The sequence below is a fragment of the Rousettus aegyptiacus genome, unplaced genomic scaffold (assembly GCF_014176215.1).
Source record: "Rousettus aegyptiacus isolate mRouAeg1 unplaced genomic scaffold, mRouAeg1.p scaffold_m13_p_2, whole genome shotgun sequence".
Taxonomy (NCBI): domain Eukaryota; kingdom Metazoa; phylum Chordata; class Mammalia; order Chiroptera; family Pteropodidae; genus Rousettus; species Rousettus aegyptiacus.
In genome coordinates, this window is record NW_023416295.1 from 23,980,578 (window position 1) to 23,994,802 (window position 14,225).

At 38.0% G+C, this 14,225-nt stretch overlaps 1 protein-coding gene across 2 annotated transcripts in view; it reads right to left on the bottom strand.

The window, feature by feature from the left end:
• Window positions 1-14,225, bottom strand: part of PARD3B (par-3 family cell polarity regulator beta) — an 893,411-nt gene that overhangs the window by 357,450 nt on the left and 521,736 nt on the right. Inside the window, exons 11-12 of one of the 2 annotated variants that reach the window (XM_036237191.1) lie at window positions 12,952-13,140; window positions 124-294 (exon numbers count right to left, since the gene is read on the bottom strand). In XM_036237191.1, coding sequence (XP_036093084.1) covers window positions 124-294; window positions 12,952-13,140 — 360 coding nt within the window. The remainder of the gene's footprint in view (window positions 1-123; window positions 295-12,951; window positions 13,141-14,225) is intronic. The other variant, XM_036237192.1, reaches the window with a different exon arrangement.

Below are 14,225 nucleotides of genomic sequence, written 5' to 3' on the forward strand. Positions count from 1 at the left end.
AACCCTTCTGGGGCATATTTTTCCAATTTCAGAATTCATGAGTCTACCATACTAGTGATGGAAGTCTGCATATTCAGGTGGCCACTTTGGCAATTTTCTGAGGGAAATAAAGATTTGCATCACCTCCATCGGTCTCTCTGGCCTCCTCAGAATCACCAGCTGGATCATCCCTCGTATGTTTCCTTCCATGGACATCGATCGCCTAAGTGTTTCCATAGCTTCGTGGTTGGACTTTCCCAAAAGAGATTCCCCATTAACTGCAATCAGCTGGTCATTCATCCGCAGACGGCCATCCTAAGGCAGAGGAAAGAAAAATAGCATTAAACAGAGAAAAGAGAGGTGATGACATGTGGCTGTTTCAGGGGAAAGTTTCAAGTTTAAATATATAAAAAACAAAACAAAACAAAACAAAAACAAAAAAAGAAAAAACTTCATCTATTAGGAATGATTTATTTTCTATGGCAGAAAAAGGTACTGGAGCTTATCAAATAGTCACAAATATGAATAATAATGAATAACATGAAAGTGTTTTTAGAAATCTTAGAGTCCTGAGATAGAATAATTTTGACATTTGCATAACGTCTCTTACCTAAACCTTTGGCAAGTATACTAACCCAGTCTGATTCTACCATTTGGTCTGGCAGGGAGCAGGAAAGGGGGTTTGGATACAAAAGGAAATAGTCATATGGCTTGAAACAAGGGTTTTCAGGCAGAGAGAGACATCATGCTTAAATATTGTGGGCTTGACAGTGGTAATGTGTCTCCTGATAACATTGCTAGCTCTACTGAGTGGTGTTGAATAAAAAAATTCTCATGTAATTTTCTCTAACACAACCAAAAAGTTTCGAGTCTGCTGGTTTGCAAAAGAACACAGAGGTATGCAGTGAAGGATCAATTTTCTATGATAGCTTCTGGTAGAAAAGCTTGAGAAAGTGAATATGAGTCAAGCTTTTTGCAAGGAGGTTATGACTGATGAGAACTTTTACTCAGCACCTCTAGGAAAGAACAGAACCTCAGGGTGTGGATAGATGCCAGCTCTGCCAACAAACAAAAATTAAAGCAACCATGGTGCATCTGCCCCAACAGGTAGCCTGGAAAGAAAAATGCTTAAAATATTGATAGTAAGATTAGGGACATTATGCCTTAAACCTGTTTTACACTAAGGCACAAAGTTCTTGCTATGAGGCACGGATGCAACTTTAGGAATATTATGCTGCTGCTGTGAAATTTAATGGAAATAACAGTAGGTGTGTATAAAAATTTACCTTCCCAGATATTTTTTCTATCAATTATCTCAAGTGATTCTCACAGAACTCAAGAAGTTAGATTAATGTTTCTATTCACATTTTTATAGATAAGGAAACAGAGGCAGGCAGGGAAATAATGTAACTTGGCCTAGGTCACAGACGCAAGTCAGACAAATCAACTCAAGTTCAGGTTTTGTGAACCCTGTCTCTAGTCTCTACAAACACTTCCTTGTTACTCTCCTCTAGACTACAGTTGTGCAACACTAAAGTAGGGGAAAAATATGAAAGAGTGTTTGTGGTTAAAAGTATCTAGGATCCATGTTCAAATCAGACTAAAAAGCAAAAGAAAAATGATCCTTAAAACAGAAAACCAGACGTACAGTGGACAATAGGACCAATCGTACGGCTTTGAGAGAGAAATCCTGTGGACAAGTTGATAAGCTTTGACTAATGCAGTAGCAGATGGTTGGAGGAAGTTCTTCTGCTGACAGCAGGGGAGAGAGCGGGTGGTGAAAGCTGCTATGGGGCACAAATGCCCGCGCGGAGATGCACTGCTGGAGGGCATCTTGGCTACCGGGGACTTCGGAGGCTACCCAAAGGAGCATAAGCCCACTCGATGAAGAAACTGAGATGGCAAGGGAATGAGCTCAAGAGAGAAAGGCGGAAAATCGGAGCTATAAAATGTCTGCGTGGACTGCCTCAATGGAGCATAATGTTCCCTCCCTTCTTGTTTTCCCACTTCACCTAACCTTTACCCTAACTTGGAAGAAATCTGGGAAGGAGATTTACAGGAAAGGCCAAACAAGAAAGAAACCTCTTACAACATTATTGACTATATTTCCTATGCTATACTTTATAATACTGTACTAACTAATATATGGTGCCGGGTGGGTACTAGACTTATTAGGGGGATCACCTGTAAATTATACAATGTCTAACCATGCTATACACCTAAAACTAATATAAAATAATATCAAATATCAATTGTAATTGAAAGAATGACATTAAAAAAATCTCTTCATTTCTCTTATCTAATTTTGAGTGAGGCACATAAGAATAAAAGCAAAGTTACTGGAAATGGGGCTAAAAACAACCTTAGTGATTTAGTCCCATGAAGTGAGACAAAACTCGAGAAATTATTCTACTTTTGCATTTAATGAAAGGAGGACGAATGGGCTGAATCTTGAGAAGATGGTTAGGACGGTCACTAAAAACCTTTTTAGGATGACTGGAGACAGATGTGTGGTTTTTAAATAGCTGGAGGAAGCAGAAAGGTTGGATCAAGATCCCAGCTCTGTAACAGGAAATGAGGTCGAGTGTTGGATTTGTAGAGGCTTAGTTTTGGCAGGACACCTCATCCTCTACAACAGGAAGATGAAAGATAAAAATTGAAACTTTATGAATATCTCTAGAATGGAGGGAATGAAATCTGAGTGAGATCCCACCTAGCGAAACTTCTCTGTGAAGTATGGGACAAGGTACGTGTGAAGATAAACCAAGAGAAAAGCAGATGTAAAAAAAACAAATTTTTTTTTTTGTAAAATAATATCTTATAAATAGGTATTAAGGACAAACTTTTATTTTCAGCTACCTTCCAAATCTAAAGCATGCGGAACTACACTGAAGTAGAACATGTTTGCTTTATCCAAGTACCAAACAAAGAGGTAGGTCAGGTCACCCCAGGGCAGCTGGAATTTTTTTCGAAGACATTCACATTCATCATAAGCATCACTGGAGAGCTGTGGGTGCAATAAAAAGACACAGACTCCCATTTTCAGGCTTGGCTAGTCTGTTGTTATTGGTGTGTGCTCTTTTTTTAATAAGATAAATGGTGGGTAATTTCCTTAATGGTGATGCCAGTAAGCACCACGTTGTCCTAACATTTAGAATATAATCACAGAATTTAGAGCTGGAAAAATCCTTAACGATCATCTTGTCCAACCTCTTCTGTGTACAGATAAATAATGTGATGTCCAAAGAGGGTGAGAAACAATTTATTGAACGCCTCTTAAGAGAAGTCACTTCCACATAGATTAGGACGTGGTCAGCTAGTTAAGGTCAAAGCTGGATCAGAATAGCCCAAGTTCTGACTTCTCAGCACTCCCTAGGCACTAACCATTCTGTCTTCTAAAAAGATGACAACGCCTAATCCTTAAGGGAGTAATGCTTCATGAAAAAAAAAGGCTTTTGAAACAAGAGAGGACAGTATGTTACCAGATATTTCCTGGAAGAGAACCTTATATAAAAGCCAGTGGGAGGACAAACGAAGTGAAGACAGGAGAGGGTGCTGGGGGGTGGAGAGCAAGGAAGCGAACTAGAAAAAGGAGGCAAACCTGTCTACTTATCTAGCTATCTATACATGCATATCTAGGTCTAGTGTTGATCTATAATGCAGTTGATTCAAATAAGAACTCACCAACTACCCCTCACAATTGTGTATGACTACTCTGCTTTGGAAAAATTTTACCAAGTAGATTTTTACAGTTTTATTTTTTTTCCTATTAATATTATGTTTAAGTAAATACTTAGGCATGCGAATGCTACCTCTCAATTGATTTTTCATAAGGCAATTTGACTATCCAGGGATATTTATTGCTCAGTAATTTTAGGGTATTTATTTCATTATAATTGTGGACTGAGTGTTTGCATGTTGAGATCCTAATGCCCAAAGTGAGGTTATTAGGAGAATGGAGCCCTCGGGAATGGGATTCACGCTCATGAAAGGCCTAGGAGAGAGCTCCCTTGCCCCACCTGCCAGGTGAGGTTATATCAAGATGTCCATCTTATCAGTCTATCACCCTGAAGGTGGCTCTCACCAGTTATCAAATCTGCTGGTGCCTTATCTTAGATTTCTGATTCCAGAATTGTGAGAAATAAATTTCTGTAGTTTTTAAGCCACCCAGTCTATGGTAATTTGTCATGGCAAAACAGACTAAGGCGCCTTCCTTCCGACTTTACTGGTTTCAGATTCTAGATCAAAACGACAGCAACTACACACCTCGCCTCTGACAAACACATAACCAATTCTATCCAACTTCCATGTTGGAGGGAGCAGAGGAAGTTCCCAAAGAGGAAGGGAAAAAGAAGAAAGAGAATAGAGTAAAGACAAGAAGTAATTTCCTCAGGGCACTTTTGGACAAGCAAAAACTGCTGTGAGATTTAGAACTTCTTCATGTCCTGGGATGCTTCAAATTGTCTCATCAGCCCTAACCTGTTTCTAATGCAGGAAAAAGGTGCACTGGTAAACACAATGTTTGCATATCATATCTTCCTTTTACCGAACATCTAATAAAGGCCATTCTTTGTGCAACTATTTTGCATATGTTCTCTCATTCATTTCTTACAAAAACCCTGGGTTGGATATATATCCCTCTGCTATTTAAGAGATATAAAAATGGAGGCTCAGAGAAATTAAGTCAAAGAATACTGGCATGACCAGGTAGGTCTTCATGTGTCTGAGTCAGACATATACCCATGCTATGTTTCTTCTAAAATCAGATTCTAGAGATGATCAAAGGTTCAATTATTAATAACAATTATTATTAATGAGTTTCTATTTTGTGTAGTCATTGTGCTAAACCTTTCATGTGCACTAGACAATTTAATCCCGACAACAATCCTATGCATTGGGGACTACTGCCCCATTTTATAAAAAAGAAACCAAGTATCGGGCCAGTTAAGTGAATTATTACAAGTCACATGTCTAAAAGCAGATTTGAACTAGGTCTGGGTCACTCTGAAGTCCATGTTTCAACCACTTTGTGACTGATCCTTGTCCTTTATGGGTTCTTAGACTCTTCTGAGAATCTAATAAATGCTGCAGATTCTCCTTCTTAAAAGTAAATATTTACACAAGCGTTTCTCCACAGCTGCACATTTGGACCAGATAACTCTTTGTAAGGGGTGGGGGGGCTAGTTAGGAGGATGTTTCAGGCGGCCACTGAAGCATATCCATGATTTCCAGGGGGTCCAGTGCCCTTGTAGTTCAGCCCCATTCTACGGTACCTGGGTACAACTTCTGCCATGGTTACTGGTGACATTGCATAGCTTAATCCATCTTTTTGGGCCAATTTCTTATGAGGCCCTTTTACTTCTAAAATACTCATGAATACAGAGGGGAGAGTAAAAAAAAAAAAAAGGTTATGGTAAAGAACTAGCCTCTGCAAAACAGGAGACAAGCATGAGAGAGTGGGCTGGCTTTCTCAGGGGTAGCTGGCTGGGGCCCAAAGCCAGTTCGCATTAGGCCATGGTGTTGAGAGGATTAATCATGACCAGATGTCAGCTCCTGCCTCTGCATGTTTCTAAAGGGGCCCTCAGTGAGGTCTTCTGGGGTATTAGCAACACCCAGGGCCCAAACCCAAAGCCTGGCTTCATATTGCAAAGCACGATTTCCCTGCAGTGAGATAGGACTCTAGGTAGATGGCTCCTGACAGAGGTAGAGGATTGTCCTAAATAAAACTTTCTCAAGGCTCTAAAATCACTCCATATCAACATCTGCCTACAGTATTTTTTTTTTTTTGGGGGGGGGGGGAATTCGATCTAGGAAAAAAGCTTGCATTCCAGATTGAAATCATTGAACTTCATTTAAAAAGAGTAGCAATGAAAGGAACAAGAGTAAATAGAGATTTTAAAGTACAGATTTTAAAACAGATGCAGACTAAAGCAGGTTGGTAAGAGCAGACATTTGTAACTTCTTGTCTTGAAGAGTACCTACCTATGTTAGTGCTTTACACCATCTGTCTTAACACAATTCCTACCAATATGAATGGCGGCATTCTTCCCCAATCAGAGCTCTGTTTTCTAGGGACAGAAAATTGCATTCTGGTCTACACGCCGTGGTGACTTGCCCCACAGTCTTCCTTCTGTCCAAAATGTCCTTTGTATTCCTGCTCACCTGATGAAGATCTATTCATCCTTCCTAATAAGGCCCAGCAACTGCCTTCCATGCATAGGCAGAATTAATTGCTTCATCATCTCAATACCCATGATACTTTTATTTTTGTCTACCATAACCCTTATCATATTAGAGCTTTTATATATTTAATTTATTATGCTACCACCTCCCTAGATTATGGAATGAGTCCTCTTATGTTTCCTGTCTCCATTCTATTATATATTACATAACTCACTGCAGATGTTCAAAAAATGCTTGCTAAGTTGAGTCACTTGAGAAACATTTCATTCAGGTGCTTTGGGCCTGGTGTAAGTTTCAAGTACAACAGACAAATTGTTTAATTTACAAACTGCAGGTATTCAAGATTCGTGAATCCAGGCTGGCACGGATACAACCAGCACATGTTCAGAGAACCTTTCTAGGTCTAAATGTGAAGCCTGATTACTTTCTGTGAACTGGCCCAATATTCTGTTGTTCAGCTATTGCAAAATTTTAAGTCTATTTATGGAATGCAGCCTCACTTCATTTCTATGCAGCAAACCAGTGAAGTTCCAGCAACATATCGTTTACTCAGCACCTGTGACATATGACTTACTTTTTAAAAGGTAACTGAAGAGTATTTTTTATGGTATCATAATATACATAATCAAACCACTCTGACATGTTTTCAAAATGTGCTATAATTCTTTCCATTTTAAACACCTTCTGGAAGCATAATGGGCACAGATAAATATTTGTAACTTATAGCCTTTATTATAGTCATTAGTGAATCTTATAATTTCCCCAGCAATAAGTTTCAGAAGCACGGACAGATTCATCACCAATATTCACTGGCCTATTATGCTGTAATAGCATTCCGTACTTGTTTTATACTTTTTCTGTCTTCTGTCATTTCAGTTTCCTCTCCATCCCTTCCTATCTCCTTCCTGATTTTCTGTTTGAAGTTTACTTTGGCTTAGAAAATTGGATAATGAAAAGCTTACTAAGGTGTATGTGTTATACACGAATCAAGAAGATTCTGCATGAATGCCTAACTGCATTAGAATTTCAGAGGTGTCTTCCACTTCTTTACTGAAAGATGGAAAAATAAACTGTGCTCTTGTTTGTGTTATGATTGCTAAAAGTCTAGTCACTAGAAAAATGGGCCCAAAGCAAGATGTCTAGGACAAAACTCTGAGCACATTATAAATACGCCTATAAATACTTATCATGAAGGTAAATATAACTTTCAGGCCAAAGACACTATTTTCAGAGTCAAAGTATCATCATTATTGGATATCAACTTTTGTAGATTATAATTTCCTTTTCTTTTAGGTCTACCAGTTCAAGCCTTCTCAGACAATTTGGAGTCCAGAATATACATCAAATTGAGGTAGAATTCCAAAATGTTATCCAACATGGTATAAATTTACTTATTTGCATATCTATGTATGAAATAAAAAACATGTGAAAGTGTTAAATATGAGTAAGAAAAGTAAAGACTGATGCTAGTGTTGTGGGATTTTACAAGTAAGGTTATATTGTATCTTTATAAAATAGTTACTATTGCAGAAAATTCATATAGTCAGGCTTCTCATTTATGGGAATGTTATATACTAACAGATTATATACTAATATATATAATATATATAGTATATAACAGATTATATACTAATAATCTGTTAGTATATAACATTATGTATGTAGTATAGACTATTATATGTTAGCATATATATTATATGTTATATATTAACATTTTTGGTTTTTCTTAAAGAAAATTGGTCAAAAATAATTGGTATAACATAAATGATCAGACTGTATGGTCCTTTTGTGAAAGATAAAAAACTGAAAGACGCAACTCCTGGTAATGATCTTTATGGTTTTCTACCAGTAGAAAACATTATCAAATTTAAGGAAAATGAATAGTTGAAGAAATCATTTAACATTAGTGTTCCTTAAAAAGCTGTCCCTTTTATCTTCCTTTGAATTTATTAATTATATATCTGTCACATGATTTATAGATACCAGCAGTGACAGTGGTGGAAATTAGTCACACTGGGAACTCCTTCTGGACTCCTGTTAAGAGCTTGGATGATATTAAATGTTCGCAATATGAAGCGACCTGAAGATTCAGAATCAAGCACCATGGTCCCAGGAATTCTAGAACTGTGTAGTCTCTCCCCAAATTCGTATTTTAGTCATTTTAAAAATAAGGGATTGCTCATATTATATAAAACTTTTTCTTTTACCAATTACTAAATAGTGTAGATTATGAAATTCTGCGTCTCTCAAAGGGAAGTATTCCAAATTTACTAAGCACACAGGAATCAAATCACTTAAATTATGCTTATTTCATATTCTGAGTGCATGCATTTGCAATTAGCTATGTCAGGCATTTTTCTTTCATTTAATTTCATCATCATCAAGTAGTATTTATTAAGCACAAACCTGGCTAATTAATTTTCTAGAAAATAACAGGTATTCTTAAATTCATTCTCTCTATTTAAAAGCCCTTAAATAATCTACCTGATACATGACATTTTCCCCTTAGCAAAAATTGTCTTTGAATTTTACTTTTTACCTAATTATTTCCAGGTTTCCACAGGACACATTCTAGTCTCAAAGTCAGTATATTAAAAAAAAAAAAAAAAAATCATTCAGAATTCGTAAAACAGACTCCTCAGACTCCCCGAGGTTTCTGTTCTTACTACGGCATGTTAATATTCTACTTTGGTTTTTAAAACTACCACTATTCTAGTTATACATTTTTTTTTTCTAAAAATGATTCAATTTTAAGGTTAAAAAAATAAAATTTCAAGACTGTGTGTGTTTGTCCAGAGAAGAGGAAAAGCTAATACTTGTGTGGATTTTGGGAAAGGAGATAATTTTTTCAAAGTATTTTTTTTCTATCTGCAATAAAGACATTTTTTTTTTTTTAATTTAACAGTGACAGTACTACATTCACTTTAAATTCCGACCACAGAAGTGAAATTTTAGAAGAGCCTTCTCATGAACATCCTAATTTCATTCCAGCCATAGTCCTTGGGTCATAAGAAATCAACACATATACTTGTATCTGGCATATTTTGGTTCTGGAAACAGCTACATGGTAGTCCAGGGGCAAATGCCCAGGAAGAAAAACTAAAATGAAACTACAGACATACGGTAATGCATGTTATTGTTTAAGCACATTAGTATCGATACTCTAGTTGTATTTGGCTGTTATAGTCACTGGTCACTTTGTAAATGGCAAAGCTCAAGGGATGCTTCAGAGGGGTCCACAGAGAACTCTGTATGCGAAAGTGGTCTGAGATGGAAAATGTGTCCTGACACTAGCAGGAAGTTTCTGGGCTTTGCTTCTTGATAAGGCAGACTGGAATTTAAATATTTAAGCATTTAGATAATTCTGAATGGAGTTTGCCCTTAGAGGAGTAAGGGATTCACTTCCAAGATGGAATCCTAGGGTAGCTGAATGCTCTTATTTTCAAATAGAGATTTGCATCTCTATTTGAAATGACTCAAATAAGAGCTGAAATGATAGAAAGCAGTAGTATGAAAGGTAAGGGCAGGGGTGGGGTGGGGGAGGGGTGGGAGTGGGGGAAGAGGCCCTCAGTTATGGTCACAGTCATTCAGGGGTTTTCCATCTGGCAATGCACCTTTGTTTATACCAACAGAAATCCCCAGGAGAATACAGCACACAGAATCCACAGGAAGAATTTGGTCATACTTTTCAAAGTAGTTTAGTTTTCAAAAATCCACCTTCCCTAAAGGGAAAAACACCTTGAGAACCAATTAGTGGTATGAAGAGCCAGGAGAAAAAGATCCTGCTCTGGTAGAAAGATTATTTTGTCGATTTCAGGTAAAAACCTAGGGCCAGATGCTAAAGCTGGATGTTCCCCATGCTTATCTCCCCTTGCCCCAGGGATTTGCAGTCTGTTACATTTGTATCTTCTGAACAGGGACAGGAACAAAGTCTCAAAACAATTTTTTTAAAACATAATCGTGAATCACAGAACAGGTGGCAAATTTCAGAGGAGTAACAGTGGATTACTGGAACAGCAGAAAGAAAATAGAATAATTCTTTCCTCCTTCCTTCTTTTCTTTTTTCCTTCCTCCCTTTTCCCTTCCTCACTCCCTCTTTCCTTCCCTTCCTTTATTTTCTTTCCTTTTTTCTTTTTTCTTTTTTTTCTAGTTAATCAGATTTCTTGTGAGCAGCCCTCAGGCCTCTACCCTTTACACTGCAAAAAGTAAACAAGACAAATGGGTACTAAACATTCACAATAAGGCTAAATTCGTGATTGATGCCTCTTCCTGTTTAAGATCAGCTATAAATATGCTGTCCAGTGGTTTTTAATGGTGTGATTGTCTGACTCAGCAGACCAGTGTCAGGAAAGAAATTTACATAAATGAAAAGTAAAATCTTTCTGCAAGAAACAGGACTGTTAGAAACTGCTTAGGTAAGGAGATGCTTACTTTCACAAACATGGATATACATATTAAACCAGCTCGCCAATATCTGCTTGAACTTAAGTTATTGCCCATAAGAAAGCTAAGATGTTTGCTTTTAATTTCCAAAAATTCATTTCAGTTTCTATTTTACTTGGAATAAATTCTGCAATCAGAGCTGTCATTAGGAATAAGAATATCAAGCTGGTGTCCATGAACAGGACTAAGACTCATCTTCAAACACAACACATGCTTAGATGGCTTGGCTAAGAATGACAAGCATGATCCCAGATAATTCCAGGACAATAGCCTCTGATCTCTAGGGATATGAATGGATCAGATGACAGAGCATTCATCACAGGGCAGAGATTACATGATCTGATGTCGGACTGCCTTGGTTCAAACTTTAGTTTAAGCACTTTGACTATGTGACCATAGGCCTTATATGGAGAGGCACCAACCTGCGATTTCCCTTTGATGCAATGACATGATAATCCAGTGTGAATGTAAAGAACACAATTAGAGGAGCCACCTGAAATACTTCTCATGCTGTCCAGCATATAGTTGCACTAAGAAAAATGAATGTTATTTTCTGTTGCTGTTGTTATTACTATTGTTGTTCTTCTGCTTCTGATTATGCATTTCTGGGCCAGATTGTAGAGTCTGGATGATGGGTATCATCAATTCTTCACCCTTCTCTGTGCCCAAGTCTTTGTACAGTTCGCCACGGGTGGACTGTATTTCTCCACACCTTGGACTGACCTTGGATTCAACCATATTGCTGTTTTGACCAATGGGTGTGGAGGTGGTGCTGTGTGTATGTGGTGACAGTGAGCCAGTTTGGAGCCCGGAATGTATGAGGCTTCGCCCATTGCTACTGGCCCTCTGGCACCTCATATCATGAAAAGAACATGCTGTAGCTAGCCTGCTGCTCCAAGGCACAGGTGAAATACAGGTAGCATACTCAGACTTGTGACCTACAGGGTGACAGAGAGACACTAGCCTGAATCTGAATATTCCTGTTGGTGCCCTAGAGAGTCATGAGGGAAATAAAGGCTTACTGATATACGTTAACTAAAATTTGGTCATTATTTATTATGCAACAAAAGCTAACTGATCCAAGGAATGCATTAACAAATTGTCTATCCAAAATACATTTATTTCCTAAGGAAAAAGACATCAGCTTAGTTACCTAGGTCTGAAACAAAAGTGGAATGGTAAGTGCAAGAAGAAAAATGTTTTAACAAAGCCAGGAATCTAGGACCGGGGGTGTTCCTATAAACCCTAACTAGGCTTTCTTGGTTTTTGTGTGGGAGATGCCACCTGTTATTAATATTGAGATTATTTTTAAATGGCTAAGATTTATTGAAAGTTTATTATAGGCACTGTGCTACGTAGGCACTTTATATATCTTGTGTCTTTTTGTCCTCACAGGAGCACCAGGAGATAGGCAATACTAATTTCACTCCTTTTCACAAATGACGCATATTGAGGACAAGTAACCTGTCCATATTCATGAGAGTGAGCATCATTCGGGCAGGATTCAAGCTCAGGAAGTCTCATGTACAGTACGAGGTGACGATGACGGTGAGGAAAGCTGATGGGGAGCACTTTGCTGCCACAATTACATTGTGTGTATAAGTTTATTTAATCCTTAGAAATCTATGAATTAGGTATTATTTATTATCCTCATTGTACAGATGAGGAAATGGGAGGTTAGCAGGTCAAGTTCCTTGGCCACATTTGCACATGCCTAGCAAATGGGGTTGGATCTGAACCCAGGCAGTTTAGAAAACCAGTACATTATACTACGTTAGCAGTTATGATCACACTTCCAAGTCAATGTTAAAGGGCAGAATCTTTCCCTTTTTTTTTTTTGGAAATTTATAAACTCTCCAAGTTCAAAGGCAAATGTGCATTCCCAGCACTATGGTTATCTTCAAGTGTATAAAGTGTGATAAATGACCTTTAGTTTATATTACAATCATTCTCAGGTTCCACTGAGCTTTCTTTCTTGCAAGCACAATTTTCTTATTTGCTGCCTTTACACTGATTTATTTTTAGTTTTGTTTTTCTAATTGTGTATTTTTAGGCTCAACTCTGTCATGTTACAAATTCAGAGTAATTCTAACAGTAATAAAAAAATGCAAGAAAAAATATTAATCGTGATGGGTTTTTAGAACTATCTTTAGGAAATAAAATCAATCACTTAAAGTAAGAAAACGGACCACTGTTGCTCAGATGTGTTCACACACACTTCCTGCATCAGGCAGGAAAGTCTCCAAGTCCTCGAGCCTTCATACACTTTCTCCATCCAGTCCTCAAGCACAACAGCCACATCTCCAAGTACCTTTGCACTGATATGCAACCATCATTCCTACTCACCTTAAAAGCAGCACCTCCATGGATGATGGATTTGATGAAAATCCCCAAGTCTGTTCCAGTCTCTCGAGATTTGTTCCCTTTCAAGCTCACACCAAGACCAGCAGAACCAGAATCATTCAGGGGGATCTCGAAGGTAAGTTGCTCAGTTGTTTCCAGGGAGACAGCATAGCAGTCAGGTTCTCCTTTCTGCTGAGAAGAGCGCAAAGAGTGAAGGGAAGAAAGCGGATTAACGTTTACACACTCAGATGGCCAAACGCAGACACACTTGGCAAGACAGGCTGAACGGACCTCTAACAGCCGTAATCCTGTCCCTGGCAGGCACAGACTGGTCTTTTCTTGCTGTAGGGGACTAACACCACGTCCATGGAGGGGCAGGAGAGTTCTGGGGAATGATTCTTGGTGACAGTCAACAGAGGAGATCCTTTGGCAAAGTAGAGTCATGTCTTTTGAAACATTGCATAAGTATTTAGAAATTTAGTGGAATATTCTCAATAATTAAAGATGCTGGATGTTAGTCTTGGGGAGTCTTAAGTACCAGACAAGGCCTTCAAGGTAGTGTGGTTATAACACCTTCATTTTACAGATGAAGAAACAGAGCTTAGTGTAAAAACATGCTAAAATCGTGAGGAAATATTTGGCTCATATAATTTAAAATATATCATTACCATGAAAGCAATGCTATTGATAAAGATTACCAATAGAAGACAGAGCATTGAAAATATAAAATGTTATTTTAAAGTTAGAAGGATGTGATTTCTAATGGATATCACTGAATTAAATCTCACTTTGTTAAAACTCAGGCCTTAAGCCTGCTTCTTGGGTAGTATAACTCAATAGCAATCAGTTTTTGAACCTAAACAAAGATGATAATTTACAGCAAATGTTCATGTCCTCTTTGACAAATGATACCTAGCCACAAGAATAGTTGTTCTAAAAAAATACAGAGTTTGGTGGCAAAAGGCACACTCAGGGTTCAGCTACCTGGGGAGAAGCCTGTGGCTAATTACGGTTGGTCCCTAGTGTTTTCAAATATAGAGTAGTGGGAATAGGAAAGCGCTGTCCATGTGATAAAATAAACTTCGTGGGTGCCCCTTCTGCATCCCTCTCCGGCTTGCAGAAATGTGAACCTCTGCCACAGCTTTAACTGAAAAATGTGAAACCATCAACTCATTCTAGGTTGGTAGTTCCTTACTCTCTGCAATTATGTCTGGAGACTCTCATCTTAAGGTCACTTTAAGGGACTCTTATGTAAAATTACATATTTTAAAAATCAC